Source organism: Pocillopora damicornis, chromosome 14 (genome assembly GCF_964200805.1).
Source record: "Pocillopora damicornis chromosome 14, jaPocDami1.2, whole genome shotgun sequence".
Classification (NCBI taxonomy): Eukaryota; Metazoa; Cnidaria; class Anthozoa; order Scleractinia; family Pocilloporidae; genus Pocillopora; species Pocillopora damicornis.
The window spans coordinates 9,652,326-9,666,986 of record NC_142683.1 but is presented as its reverse complement, the minus strand read 5'-3'; the positions used below and the strand labels follow the sequence as shown (position 1 = coordinate 9,666,986).

The window sequence follows — 14,661 nt, the reverse complement described above, 5'->3', positions numbered from 1 at the left end:
TCGGTCCATGGCGTTATTCGAGGTGTTCACTGAATATGGTATCAGTTTAATACAGGTTTCTCTGTATATAAAATGGAAGGCATCTTGCAGAGAAATACCAACGTGAAAGAGAATTTGAAACTCTTAAAACATGAAAAGAAGGATTATTTCACAGTCTTCACTCAGCCTGTTTTCGTTAACCTAATATTAATTACGTTTTATTTATCTTCTTCCTTCTTTTTTGGCGTAGCAGCCTTTTTTGCAAATTTGTGCGTCGATTTTGTTTTGACTTCGCTCGAAGAATCGCAAGAAGGGACGTGATCCATGGCCAATCAGAGCGCGCGCTCTTCTGTAATTACTAAAACCCCACGAAAAACATTCGCTAGTTTTCCGCTTAATCAAGCCTCCGTCTCCGTGCGCTCAGCTTTTTAGGTCCAGCGAGCAGTGAAAACGAAAAGTTAAAACTATTTACCTCGTGCAGTAGGGCTACTCATATTTCTTTCCCGTGACAATTGAAATGTCATTCAGAGATATGGGAGCGAGTACGTTGAAAACTTTCCCAACAAGGTAAGCTCGTGACTTTAAAGTGATAAAGGTCTCGTCGCATGCGACTATCTATCACGAAACAGAGAGTGAGTAGGGTGGTCGATCAGAACGGAGTTTTTTTTTTCTTGAAGAACTGTAAAATGTAGAACACCTATTTGCATTAAGGGAACTGTATGTAACGGGAATTGAAGAGGTGCAGAGTGGAGAGAAAGATTACGGCTAACTTTACTATTCCGTGTCTTTTTACGGCCTTTTCCAGGACTTTTTTGTCTTTATGTCCTCTGATTGAGATGTTAATAATGTGAAAACAGAAATTCAATCAAGTATTTCTCTTTATGGTGTTCTCAGTAAAATCGTAGTCGCCCATTTCCCAAGTCTAGTTAATTAATGATGCAGAATTCCATGAGTCATAATAAGCCCGAGATTTAAGATCTTTGGTCTAAAAGGACGACAGGTTCAGTATCTTTTAACAGAACGATCAAGGGGATTCAACTTAAGTTTGACTGGCAATAAAATGGTTTTTGTCAATTCTCGAAAAGAAAAATCAATATTTCAAAAAAAAGTCAATTACATCAAGGAAATAAATCATAAAATAACGTTTAGTTTATTCGATTACATCAAAATGCTTCACCCCATTCCTAACCATCATCCTTACGGTTCCAGTTTCAGTGACTTTGTTCATTGTTATCACCATTAAGCGGGTAAAATTTTACTTCTGCACTCTCCAAACCCAACTCTGTAGCCATTGCCTTGACAATATCCCGTCATAATCACTTCATCTCCATCCTGTAGGAACTTCCGTGTAATTCCTTCTCCCAGATCCACGGGTTTAGTACCTTTCCAGGAAAGCTCTAGCATTGAGCCATAGGAGTCAGGGGTCTGGAAACAAAACAACTTCATGATTGAAAAAGTTACTCTATGAAACGTGTCAAGGCGAGTGATTTGATAACATAAAAATCCACGTACTGGTTATAAAATAAGAGAGAAATTCAGTACGGTAGTAAGAAGAACTTCACCATTAAACCAGAACGACGTTTGTGTGACAAAATTACGACGTAATTTCAGCCTTTATCATTCAGACTGACTACTCTCCTCTGACCTGATGATGACGTTATTTGACGTTAATTTTAAGAAAACAAAGTCAAATTTACATCTATCAGTTATCTTACCGACTGTAAATATATGAATATCATACGTTTACCATACAGTCATCTCACCGTTCCACTGATTGTGCCAGAGCCCATCAGGTCTCCAGGTCGAACATTGCATCCAGTCACTGTATGATGAACTAACTGTTGTTTAGGTGTCCAATACATATGCTGAGACAATGGCAAACTTTTAGTATAAGGTTGATAATTCAAAATAAACAAACAAACAAACAAACAAACAAACAAACGAACATACAAAAATGAGAGACCTATCTCACTGAGTTGTAAACGGGAACGGAGAAAGGTATCACTTCTTTACGGAATTCTTGTCATTTTTCTATTTGAGAGTTCGTTAACCTTAACCATGCACATGTTTGCCATGAATTCAATACATATATGCATGTTTAGATTTTTAGGCGAAACATTCATACTCGTTAACTATCAAAGCTAGCGCCATGGTTTATTTTATGTCTAGGAAAAAAGTGCGCACGAAAGGAGATCAGGCCGTCATTCTTTTTATTTATCCTCTGCCCAGTTGGAGACTAGGCTAACTTCAGCTGTGCTTCGAAGAGCCGACTGACTAAAGAACGTGGATGGGAAAGTTATCTTAGTGATACTTTCCGCGATTTCTTTACAATGCAAAATTAAAGATCTTCCCGAAATTTAAACACGCGAAATTAAATCCCCTCCCGAAAATTTACATCACAGAAAAAAAAATGAGCAACATGAAATCGCAACAACAGAAAGACAGGCATCGACAAAAAACTTATAATTAACTGGTCTTACTGGTGTGTTCTATTTTGTATCTTCTGTTGTGAAATGACGTTAATTTGTGTGTATTTCGCATATGGAGTAGGAAATGTAGCAGTCATCTTACTAGTCATCTGAATCGCTAGATTCGTAAGAACTCCCTCGACTATCTTTCGTGCAGTCGTCAAAAGTTAAGGTATTTTGAAAAGTAAAATGAGGTCGAGAACGCTTGAATCGCGAAATGTAATGCCCCACTTTCATATTTGCGTGTTGAAATCGCACAAATAAAATCCGACGCAGAAGTGTCTTGCCAAAATCGCGAAATCAAGTATTCATTATGAAACTCTCACCTAAACAAACCTATCGACCAATGAGAGCGTGTGTTGTATCTATGTTATCTGAAAGTTAAAAACTAACCTTGAAATTCGAGGAACAGATTGTCACAGGTGCTTTAGCGTTTTCACCTTGAAAACAAAAGCGCATCCAGGCTTTTGAGGAATTGTCAAGATATTCCCATTACAAATATAGCCAATCATGTAATAATGAATCTAAAATATAACTATAATTTTTCCATGAATGGGCCTTCTGTGCCATTAAGAATAGCCCAAGGGTAGAGGTTCACAGTTAAGAGTCACTACTCATATTTTGATATGTGATATCTTAAAACGTCATTTTAAGAGACTCTTTAAGGTGGCCAATTTACATTGTCAACTAGTACGTTGTTAACTCCAAACGATCTTATTATTATTGAATAGTTCTACATACATTGTAAAGCAACTTGCAAATTGATGTCAAAAGTGTAAGGGTCTGTGTGCTGAAGATAAGGTAGAGGAGCTGGATCCTAAAAACGAAAACCAGTAAAATAACATTGAGAAGCACCAACAGTTCATTCCTCAAAACAAGGTTCTCAGCTACAAAACCTAACAAGAAATCACTCTTCACCTTTTCTTGCTAATTTGGGAATATACATTGTGTATGTATTATACTCTCCTTCCTATTGTAACCAAAATGTTATATTCTGACATTTCTGTTTCAAGTCGTCTGAATTTTATTTCTGATGTGAATATATCAAATGTTTAGGGGCCATCATAATAAAATTTAAAAAAAAAAAGAGGTCTAAAAACAAAGTTAAACATCATGAAGACTGCCTTTAGAATCTGTACTCTGTATTAAAAAAATTAGGGTTCAAGCAGCACTTCAGCCCTTATAGCTTCTCTTTTCGAGGGAAATTACAAGCATTTTAGCCCTTATCACTTCTCTTTTCAAGGAAAATCACAAGTATCATGAGTCAGCTACCTGAATTGAATTGGCCAAAGCAAATTCTTGAAGAGCATCCATTGTCACCACCCAAGGTGAGATGCTTGTTGCAAAATTCTTGGCTAAAAATGGGCCCAATGGTACATATTCCCACTTCTGTATGTCACGAGCTGCAATGGATATATGATAACAAAACACATAGAAGATTAGTGATGATGATACGCTTCAATTTGTCTCTATCTAGCACGTTAAACCTACTTTGAGTTTAGCTTCTACTTTTTCCTTATACCATCACCCTTGAATCAAGATCACCAATGCAAGGGTTCCTGAGTGCCAAACTTATTCCCCGTGACAGTTCCATAGGAGACATAAAGAGAACAGTGCTGCACTATAAATACTAATGTTGGGGTGTAACAGGTTAAAGAAGTGCTGAGGATGTGCTGAGTTCTAATATAATTTACATTAGAAAGTCATTACTTACAGTTTCTTCCTTGATACCCATCTTTGATTTTTTAATTAAAACAGAGCAGGTCACTGTACCAATACAGGAACAACTGTCAATTCTACACACAATTAACCTATGTTCTATTCTTTTGTGTTCTCTATGTTTAGAAAGACTGAATAAATCAACACTTGGTACAGATTAAGTTCACCATCATTGGTGGGAATCTTGCCATAGCTCATATATAAGAACAGTCAGCCCTCAAAACAATTACATCTCAGGTCTACTGTTTACTATAAGAGGTATGCTTCGACCTTAAAGCACAAGTGGCTCTACATGGCTACAGTATTAGTTTATTTTCCTCACTGACAACAAATGCATAAGTTTCATAAAAAAAAAAATTAAGTCTGGTGTGTCTTTACATACCACTCCAGTCATTCATCACAACCATTCCAAATATGTGGTCCTCAGCCTATGTAACATTTAAAAACATTTCATGTGATTGGCTCTGCACTATTGCATATCAATTAAAGCAGCTTTAAAAAGTTTGATTGTCAATATACGATTTCTCTACATGTCACCAAAATGCAATCTCCATTATCGTGCAGCTGAATGTTTGAACATTAGCTCTTAGTTTCAAGCAAGTTAGATTGAAAGTCAAATTTTTTTAATGTTAGGCTTGAAAACTGACCATTATATACCCTTATAGACCACTAAACAAGGGTTCAGGTGATTCTCCATTTTAGCCCATATAACATGGTGAATAAGACATCCACAAAACATTTTCACAAACAATACCTTATCCATAGCAATAGGCTCACCAAGATTGTTTCCAGGTCCACAGAAGAATGCCTGTTATAAAAAATTTTCACCCTTAATAGTGCTTGATACTGATACAAAGAAATATTTGACCGTATGATGTACATAGTACATTATACAAACCATTTCCAGCTCAAAGTCAAGTAATTTACATGGACCAAAAACAGGAGGTTTGGCTGTGAACATAGAAAGAACCAGAATGCCAGTTAGTGGTAGAAAATGATACTGTATGTCAGTGGCCAGGATACTGATATCCAAAATCAGAAAATGAATGACTCTGTGTCATCCAGAATCCTCTTCAACAAAATGACCTGTTTAATGTGTTTTTAATCAAAGAATGCTATTTTCAATTGCCACTCAATTGTCACAAACACATCAAAATGTTGAGAAAAATGAGAGGAGACAATATTATTACTGTAGCTCGTTTTCTTCTCTTTGCACCATTCTCACTTTTGAACCCTTAGAAAAATGAATCAAGACACATTATAACTGAAGCAAGCATGCTTCATATTCTTATTGTGCACACTCATGATGTCAGCAAACATCATCAAACTCAAGAAGCTAGAGTTTCTCTCGGCTACGCCTCGAGCAACTCTTACACATCTTTTTTGCTCTCCAAACTTCCTGAATGCTTCATATCTCAATGAACGCATGCTGATGTATGAACCAATTGTTAAATAGCAAATAAATGAGATGAAAATCAGAGATCACTTGCTTTCCTTTTAGAGATAAAAGAACATCTTCTGTTTGTGTTCATGGATATGCAAGAGGTTTTTTGCCAAAGTCCAGGCTTTTTAATTCAGCCACTTCTTCAATAGAAGACCACATCCATGTAAGTGATTCATAAGAGTTTTCACTTAAAAAGGGGCCAAGAGGGCAGATGTACATGCTTATAATGTGAGTAATAATCATGCTCACCATTTGTAAAAGTGGTCCATAGCCAGTGTATCAGGGCAACCCTAAAAGCCAAAATGGTGGAACAGTGGAATGGTGGAAAATGACCCCAAATCCTAAGACATGGAACAACGGAAAATGACCCCAAATCCTAAAACACGGAACAGAGGAAAATGACTATTTTTGCACAATAAACAGTCATTTTTGCAGATTTGTTTGTCTTATAAGGGCCTTTTTCATGAGATTGTACAGTTTGGGAAATTGAGCTTACTGTATTGCTTTTCTTTTAAAGCTACTAATCATGTTACAATGTTCATTTCTAGCATGATTAAAGAATGGGATGTGCAAATCAGTTATTTTCTGACACTTTGATGTTTATTGACTGTCATTTTTATTTTACCCAAGCTAAAGTTACCTGTTAGCAAATGACTGAAAAAAATGGGGTAAAATCCAAGGGAAATCAGGTCTTGTTCAAGTAAGCAGGGGTTTTGAATTTATCAGGTTTGAGTTAGTGGGGTTCTGCTGATCAGGATCTACTCTCACTATGCAAATTAAACAAATCGGTGAAATAGCCTCTTTTTCATCCAGAAAGTTTATTTCTACCACTGATCTGTACGCTGTAAATTTCATAATAGGATAGTGGTGTTTTGGGCACCTAGTTGTGAAGAAATTCTTCAAATTCTTCTTGATGGCTACTGTCTGTTAACTTTCTTTTGTCTTTTCACACAATGAGAAATTCCCATGCACATGACCCCCTGCTAACCTCTCTTCACCTAGTGTTACTCAAGCCCTAAAACTTATTCATGGATGAAGAAACGTTCATATTGAAGGGCTTGTAATAAGGGCTTGCTCACATGCTAGTCTAAGTTTGGAGCTGGAGCTGAATGTTGTTATATTTTGAGAAGCTTGACAACATTCCTGTGGTGTTCACACATTTACTAGCATATGGTACATTACTATTTCTTAAATCAATGCAGGCATGACCACGAAATGTATCAAGGTCACAATTGTTTATTGTGATGTGGTATGTCAAGTTGGTTTTCACATGCTGTGCAACTTTTTATGCAGTGACTAAAACTCTGGCAAATTTAGCATAATAAAAGGCAATTAACCAGGTTTTTTAACGCAAAAAGGCAGCCCTCTTTCATGCATAATGGTTCACTATCATTCATACCACTTGCTAAAAGAAAAAAATTAATAATTAATTAATAACTTAATTTTAGTCATGCCCATCATCATCATGGGGATGAATGTGCCAAACACTTTCATGTCTTTGTACAAACATGTTTTAGGATTTGGAGTCATTTTCTGCCACTCCACCATTCCACCATTCCAGCTTTTAGGGTTGCCATCCATCACACATGCACACCTTGCTCAACTTGTCTTTCTTTAAATGACAATAGTGACTTCCCAAGCTTTTTAAACTGTTTTAAGCCATTTTGATCAACCTCACAACATTGATCAACCAAATTGACAAAAAATTTTTTCCATATGAAGCATGAAATAACCTCTGAACAACCCATCCAATCTGAAATATTGCTGCAGGCAGGTCATTAGACTCACTTACTACAAGACCTCTGTTACAAAGGCCAGGAGGAGATGAAAGGTGTGTTCATTGAACACTACCTAGTGTACATTTTAATGGCCTCTTGTGGTCAATAATCCTTGGAGCAGAGCTTCGGCAAGAATTTAAAAAAATTTTTTTTTGTAAATACTCAGTAAATATAGCATCATATACTTCACTTACTATCATCTGGCCTAGTCTGACCAACAGGACGTCTCACAGGAGTACCTGATACTACAACTGACGATGCTCTGCCATGATATCCAACTGGCAGATGAACCCTGTGATATTGACACCAAACATTGTAGTATGTAATGTTATATTGATACAAATAACTTTCTAGGAAAATTTTCATCTGACTTTATATTGAGTGATATTGACCACTTGTAATAGTTATCAATTGCTTACATGTAGCTAGTTTTAAAATTTAAGAGAATAAATATGTCACCACATCATTTTTACCATATCTTTCAAATAATTTATAAATAAGTATAATCATAACTAATAACAATCAATAACAACAAATTAATTTAAATAAAATATTGTAGCATGGAGTTTAATTTATAATCATGACAGCTTGCTGATTATACAATAAAACTTTGAAAAACCATCTACAAGTTTAAAGTCTTAGGTTCAACCTGGATCAAAAATTGTTATTCAAAGTTAGACCTAAAAACACTTCCATGAACTAAGTTAAGGCTCATATCTTTCCAAAAAAGATATATCTATATGCTAGAAATCAAAAGTGTACATCACAAGCTAAATTAAGCCACATTAAGTCTTCAAACATTTATTTAGAATTTCACTTGAACTCAATCTCAATTCTAATGGAAGAGTGTTTGACATTTAAGAGCCGAAAAAAGCACTTTCTCTTCTTTCATAAACTTAATAAGGACAACTTTCATCCAGGTTCAGTTGTTCCTAGTGTACAAATACTTTCATTGTAACTCAGACATACATTTTTATCAGGGCCCACTATCATTGACATAGTCATGGTCATCATCATCATTCTAATTATCTATGAAAATTATCAATAAATTACAACTTACAAATTACACACCCAAATTCTTACAACATTTATTGAAAATAGAATATCATTTTTTCAAATGTATACAATTTAAAACCTGATAAAAAGCTGTTGGATATTTCATTTTTGGAGGTATCCTTTCTTGTTGTTTTTACATTTCAGTTTTGAAACAAAAAATATAAACAGTTAGCCAAAGATCCTTTCTTATGCAAGATAAAAAAAATTTGCACCTTACTTTTGACAAGCTCAATTCTAAGTAGAAGCTCTATAACTATAACATACTAACCAGTTTGGCATCAGAGCCTTATCCTTTCCTCTAAACATTGTACCAATATTTGTTGCATGATTTTTAGAGGAATAAAAGTCAGTGTAGTCACCTATATTGACATAAAAATTTAAAACATGAAAATATTCCTATTAGAAAACAATTTCTATACTGATTTAGTATACTATACTACAGGAAGTATACTATGAAGAAACCAGGCATTTGAGAGAGCTTTTTCTCCCTTTTTGTAAAATATATCTGAAACAGAAAAACTGAACCATTTTTGGAATTTTTGCCTTTTAATTTACTAATAGTGGGACTTTAAGTGCTAATGTGCCACTAACCCCCAAAATTTGTTTTCAACATAATAAATTTCCTTGTCTTATATTCTGATAACAAGGTCCAAAATATTAAGGTCACATCTATTATCCTTATTTTTCAAATGAATATTCAAAGATCCAAAATTGGCCACCTTCATGTTCACAACCAAGAAATAGGGGGAATAGGGCAGGTTGGCTCAAGACATCAACCTGGGACCAATTTAACATTTAATAATACCATTTATTGAGAAAGCAGTCACACTTTAACCAAGGAAAGAACCATAGAATTGTGCATGAAGGGTGTGTTGTGGAAGACTGCAGTGATACAGCTTCCTTAGAGGATAGTTCACTCTTCATACCTTCCTGTATTCTGAAGACAACCACCTTGAAGCAAAAAAACACAGAAGAAAATAGGTCAACTTCTCTTAATCATGTTGACAGGCCAGTGCAACTCTTGCCATTCCCAAGCAATTTTAAATCCTCTGCCTTCAAAGTTTATGTGTAAGTCTGGCCAGGATATTTTTGTTTTCAATATCATGATTGGGGTGGCTCCTTAAATATTGCTCCCGAGTGCCATTGGTTTTGAATAAAGTGCCATTTCTCCATCACTGTGCTCTTGAGGTTAGGTAAAGCCAAACAATTGTGATATTGTGTTACAAAAGGCAATATTTTCTTCTGTGTGCTTTTTTCTTTGTTTTTGAGTGACCTTCCTCTCCCAGTGAAATGAACTTCAGAGACATACTTGTCCAAAATTTCATTTAGATATCCTTTATTCTTCAAGAATATTTTGAAAATCTGTATGCTCCTATTAAATGTAGAGCATGAGAAATTTGTCCTTGGAAAGTGTAGCACTTCACCTTTTATGGATGCTTTCCTTTATGCCAGAAGGATATTGGAATAAAAAACTTTGTATCAGAAGGTCTCCTTCTCTTTGTAATGTGTTTGTTTGTCCAGGGTTGATTCTCTGACAGTCTCTAAGTCTTTGCACACTTTTGTGTGGAAAAATGTTATTTCTGAGGTAGATTTATTAGATGTTAATTTTTCATCTGTCAGTTTTTCATTTGATGGGCTCCTGATGCACTGCTTGTGTGAACCCTTACCAAGGTGGGTGCTATAGGACAGATATGGACCATGTACTGATGTGATATCGCATAATCCAGGGTTTACACAGATTCTGAAATTTTTTTAAAAAGATTAAGATATTGGAATCTATGTGTAGTTTTGCAGACCTAAAAAAGTTTGGAAAAAAAGTATTTTATTTCCAAGGTGCAACATTTATTGTTGAGTGAAATCATTGTCACCTTGTCAAATTCCATGCAACTTTTAGCAGAGCTTAAAATGCAAAATGTTCAATCACAGGATCTGGAGAACTCCACACCACCTCCTGACATTACCCATGCCTGTCCACATGTCATGCAGATATTGTGTGTTCATAGTGCCTCAAGGTTACCATTTGGTTTTCATGTTTTGTCCAGCTTTAATTGTATCAATCAAGTATTTAATCACTTTCTCAGATTTGGAAATGGAGAAATGACTCATATCCTTGAGTCTGTAAAATAAACTTGTACTTTAAAAAAGTGAGCAAGAAGTATTGAATTTTATGTACAAAAATGTGTACAGGAAATAACTGCTGTGGATTGAGTGCAGTACCTCAGCATTTCCCATGCAAAAGGATTGAGTTTTGCAATGAGTAAATTTACAATTGCTATGCGATACCTATGGGCACCTTATTCCCACAGTTTTCTTATGTAGCATATTACCTCATATCATCTGCATACGAAAAGAAAGGCAAGTATACATCAGCCACTCCTCTGGGAAACCTATGGGTAGGTTTTTTCCATAGTTTTTCCATGGAATGTGAGAATCCCGCATTATTTCCATACTGAAGAAAAGCAAGTAAAATACCCATTGGTATGGAATACATATGGGCATCCCATTCCCATAGTTTTCCATACAAAACTCAGCCTGCATGAGCATAAAAACCTATACAGCTTCCATTACAGTTTCCATATCTTACATTTCACAAAACTGGACACCATATCAGTTCCATATCATGGTCTGGCCAGATATGGGCTGTTATTTACTATGTCAAACCCATACTTTTACTTTGGTAAGAGAATCAATCTTTTATCCGTCTATTTTAGTCTATGTTTTCTTTTGTGATTTGTACCAGCTTTTTTTATTTGGGTTATGTTTCACCCTTGTTTTTTATTTCTGAGGAGGCAGAGAATGCACTCAAACAAGATTCAACTTCTCTATTGCCTGCTTGTGCTCTCAAAGTTACAAGAAGCTTGTCTCCCCAGTTCAGTTTAGATTTCAATTCTCCAGCTAAATTGTTTACATCAACTGCATCTAAATTGATTGAATAAATGGCCAGTGATTATACATGATTTCAAAGTTCTATTACATTTATCTTTCTAGTTTTTGCTTGCTCTAGTTTCCTGAACTTTGTTGTAAGTCTTGCAATGCTTCTGTGGTGAAATTTCATCAGTGCTCCTACAAGGTTGTGCTCTGCTTTTTCTCTGATCAAGTTTAGATATTTGAATTAAAATCTTCATCCATCATGATGTCTGCCCTTGCATCATAACTTAGGCTTATTGGATAGACTTCTTTCTCCGTAGTGTCAGGAATTTCTTGACTCCATTTCACTGAGGCTTTGCTTTCGGAACATCTTTGATTTCCCCTATCTCTGTGTCGTATTCCAATAGATAAGAAGCTTTGGATGTTTCAGAGTGATAAAGTCACTGTCTGTGTTTGAGAAACTGTCCGAGTTTGAGTCTCTAGATGACATGGCTTACTTTGGTACTTTATGGAAGGTCCTTGATATTTAGAGAAAGGGAGCCCATCTTTAAGTTTTTTACTGCATCCTTGAAGTGTGAATGACACAACAATCTTCCTCAAACCAGTTCCAAAGATACATGGTCATGAACATAAAAAATTGAGCTTTCACTGCTTGTAGAATTGCAAGGTTTTATTTGATTGTAATACTTCTTTCACTGTGTTGGTGGGTGAAACAAGGACATTTCTTTTATCTAAAAAACTTTTTTGAGGTTAGTGGCACCTAAATGCATGAAAATAAGTTTTTCCTTTTACTTTACAGATTTAAGAGGGATGAGAGATTGGTGAAACCCATTCAAAGAGAGAGTAGTTTATCTATATTTCTGGAACTACTTGTACAGTAAAATATTTCAATTATCATAAATGTAAGAGGATTAACTACGATTAAATTTGTCTCAAGTGTCTTCCTCTCTTTTTTAAAACTTACCAATATTTGCAGGAAGATGCATGGTAACACAGTCTTGCTTAAAAAGGCACCTAAGGATTATCAAAGAATGTTAGGAAATATTACTAGTGCCATTTACAGGGTTTGAGCCAGGCTGCACCATTGTGCAAATCCCGCACTGCAATTGAAATTGTCCCTTAATAAAATGGCCAATGGGACAATTTGTCCCCTTTAAAATTTATGGAAAAAACTCAAAAGGAAGCACACACAAAGAGTTTTATTTCAATACAGAAATTGCAAGCTAAAACAGAACATGGAAAGTATATTTTATCACCCGTTTAAAGTTCATTCTAAAGTCATGTTTCAGTCATGCTCTATTATCCCCTAAAACTTTTGCTAAGAGGACAAATTGTCCCCTAGTGATCAAATCCTAAGTCAAACCCTACATTTATTCCAAGCCTGCTACAAATTACAAAGGGCAAATGTTCAAAATGGTCCATAACAGACAATACTTGTTAACATGACTATATGAATACCACACAGTGATCTACATACTGGATGATATAATCTAGAGTTCTTAGACAAAAAGTACCACATAGTCCATAAAAAATTAAGTAATTCATGACTGAAATTTACATGTCACCTGGATTGCCGCTTTGAGTCATCTCTAAGAACTCCCTATAAAAAAGTTAGAAAAACTGGTATGAAGACCTAGGATTCTTATTAACAAAATACAAGTTACAGCATGAATCATTTACTTCCCATTTCAAGCTGAGAATAATTAAATCATAGCCAAAATATAGGACCTAACACCCCTATCAACCTTGCTCACTTTCTACTTTTATTACTGAACAAGAAAACTTCTTTCATAAATGTAACTGCAGCAATAAAGCTATAGAATGCATGGCTTCTTATTCACACCACATTCAATCACAGTAGAGTCATCCCTAATTCCTCACTGGCTGCCAATGAGTTGGTCCTCTCTGGCCCAGTCTTTATCTTGCTTCATTATTGTAATGAAGGTTGTAGATTGTTTAACCTATAACCATAGTAAACTAATCCACAGTAAAAAGTATTTACATTTTATTGATCAATAATTTACAATCATTTTATAACAAATGATGTGAGGAAGCACTTCTGACATGTACAATGAATTGATCATGCACTCTTTCCAACAAAAAGGTGCAATTATTATTGACAATAGAAGTATGTTACAGGATTGCTAAGCTGTGTACTTACCTCACTGCTGCACAAAATACGTTGCAATGTGTCCCTTGTTTCTTTCCATGCCTTTTTCCCAAGACCCATGAAGCCATTCAGCACTTGCTGCAGATAACATTGCAAGTTTGACAACATTACGTGCAAGTTGTCTTGCACATCAACTAAAATTTGTTTTCTGGTTTGATTAAGGAGTTTCCACAAATCTTGACTTTTTGTTTAAACCCTTTAATTACCCAGATCTAAAATAAAATTCTCTTAACTGACTGCAAATATGAGCAAATATGACAAACTGAGGGTGAATCATACAGCATTTAGCTATAACTATAATTAATTTAGTGGATTGTTTTGCCTTGTCAGTTCATTAGATTTCCATAAATATACAAAAGAATAATTCATTAGCAAATATCAGCGGGCAAGGTAGCTTAAGGAAGCCAATACGGCTTATGCAACTGACCACTATGCAGGAGACACCTCCCACGCCCCACCCCCTATCCCAAGCCCTCTTTTTGTAATCGAAGGGAGCCTTGGTGTAATATGTATTTACAGCTGTAGGTTTTCTAAAATTTGAAACAAATGGCTTACATGTTCATTATCTTACTTAAAAATACTGCCTATTCTGTAAAAATCACCAGAATGAGTCTTACTGAACCAACAGCCAACCTGTAAACTGAGATGTGTTCCCCATAATATAAATTGGACTTTAAAAGCGAGTTATTTCTTACCCCTTGAAGAGACGATTTTTTCTGGGACATTATCGGACCAGTAAAGAGATCGGCAATCTCGGTGAGGTCCAGCACATAGTCCCCTATGGCAACACCCACACGATGCCGTGGCTGAAAATAATAAGATTAACATAGATGAAATCTGACATGCAAGTGCGCGGCCGTAGAGGAAACACCTCTCGATCTATACTCCCTCACATCATCTGACGTGGAAAATACTCCATAAGGAATATTCTGAATGGGAAAATGGTTATCATGAGAAACTTGAATAAAGGACATTTTGCAATATGATTCACCCAAACCACGTTGCAAGGTACGTGTAATTCCAAATAAAATCATGGGAGAGCGTAGACTGGGCCCTACAGTAGCTTTCAGTCTTTCCTCCCCCCCCCCCCACCCCAGGTTCAGAACAGGTAACAGGTTCGTACAGGTAAATCGTTAGTAAAACTAAGGTAAAACGCACGATCAGCCTGTAATCCTCTAT

At 35.7% G+C, this 14,661-nt stretch overlaps 1 protein-coding gene across 1 annotated transcript; it reads right to left on the bottom strand.

Annotated features, from left to right (window-relative positions):
• Positions 1–1,113: 1,113 nt before the first annotated feature.
• Positions 1,114–14,525, bottom strand: LOC113673060 (fumarylacetoacetase). The gene is made up of 15 exons (XM_027189417.2): positions 14,376–14,525; positions 14,178–14,288; positions 13,474–13,560; positions 12,878–12,912; positions 12,277–12,326; positions 8,713–8,803; positions 7,583–7,680; positions 5,065–5,117; positions 4,921–4,974; positions 4,549–4,594; positions 3,720–3,850; positions 3,189–3,264; positions 2,841–2,887; positions 1,743–1,844; positions 1,114–1,404 (listed from the first exon to the last, which is right to left on the bottom strand). The coding sequence occupies exons 1-15, from the start codon at positions 14,514–14,516 to the stop codon at positions 1,219–1,221; spliced, it is 1,308 nt and encodes a 435-aa protein (XP_027045218.2). The 5' UTR covers positions 14,517–14,525; the 3' UTR covers positions 1,114–1,218.
• Positions 14,526–14,661: the final 136 nt, after the last annotated feature.

What these genes read in the sequence shown, in the direction of transcription:
- LOC113673060 (XM_027189417.2), bottom strand. Translation starts at nt 14,516, where the DNA reads ATGATTTTATTTGGAATTACACGTACCTTGCAACGTGGTTTGGGTGAA. An exon ending in AAGGCTCTGATGCCAAACTG is followed by an intron (nt 7,681 to 8,712) that starts GTTAGTATGTTA and finishes TCAATATCACAG; the next exon opens with GGTTCATCTGCCAGTTGGAT. An exon ending in TCTGTTCCTCGAATTTCAAG is followed by an intron (nt 1,845 to 2,840) that starts GTTAGTTTTTAA and finishes CCATTGTCTCAG; the next exon opens with CATATGTATTGGACACCTAA.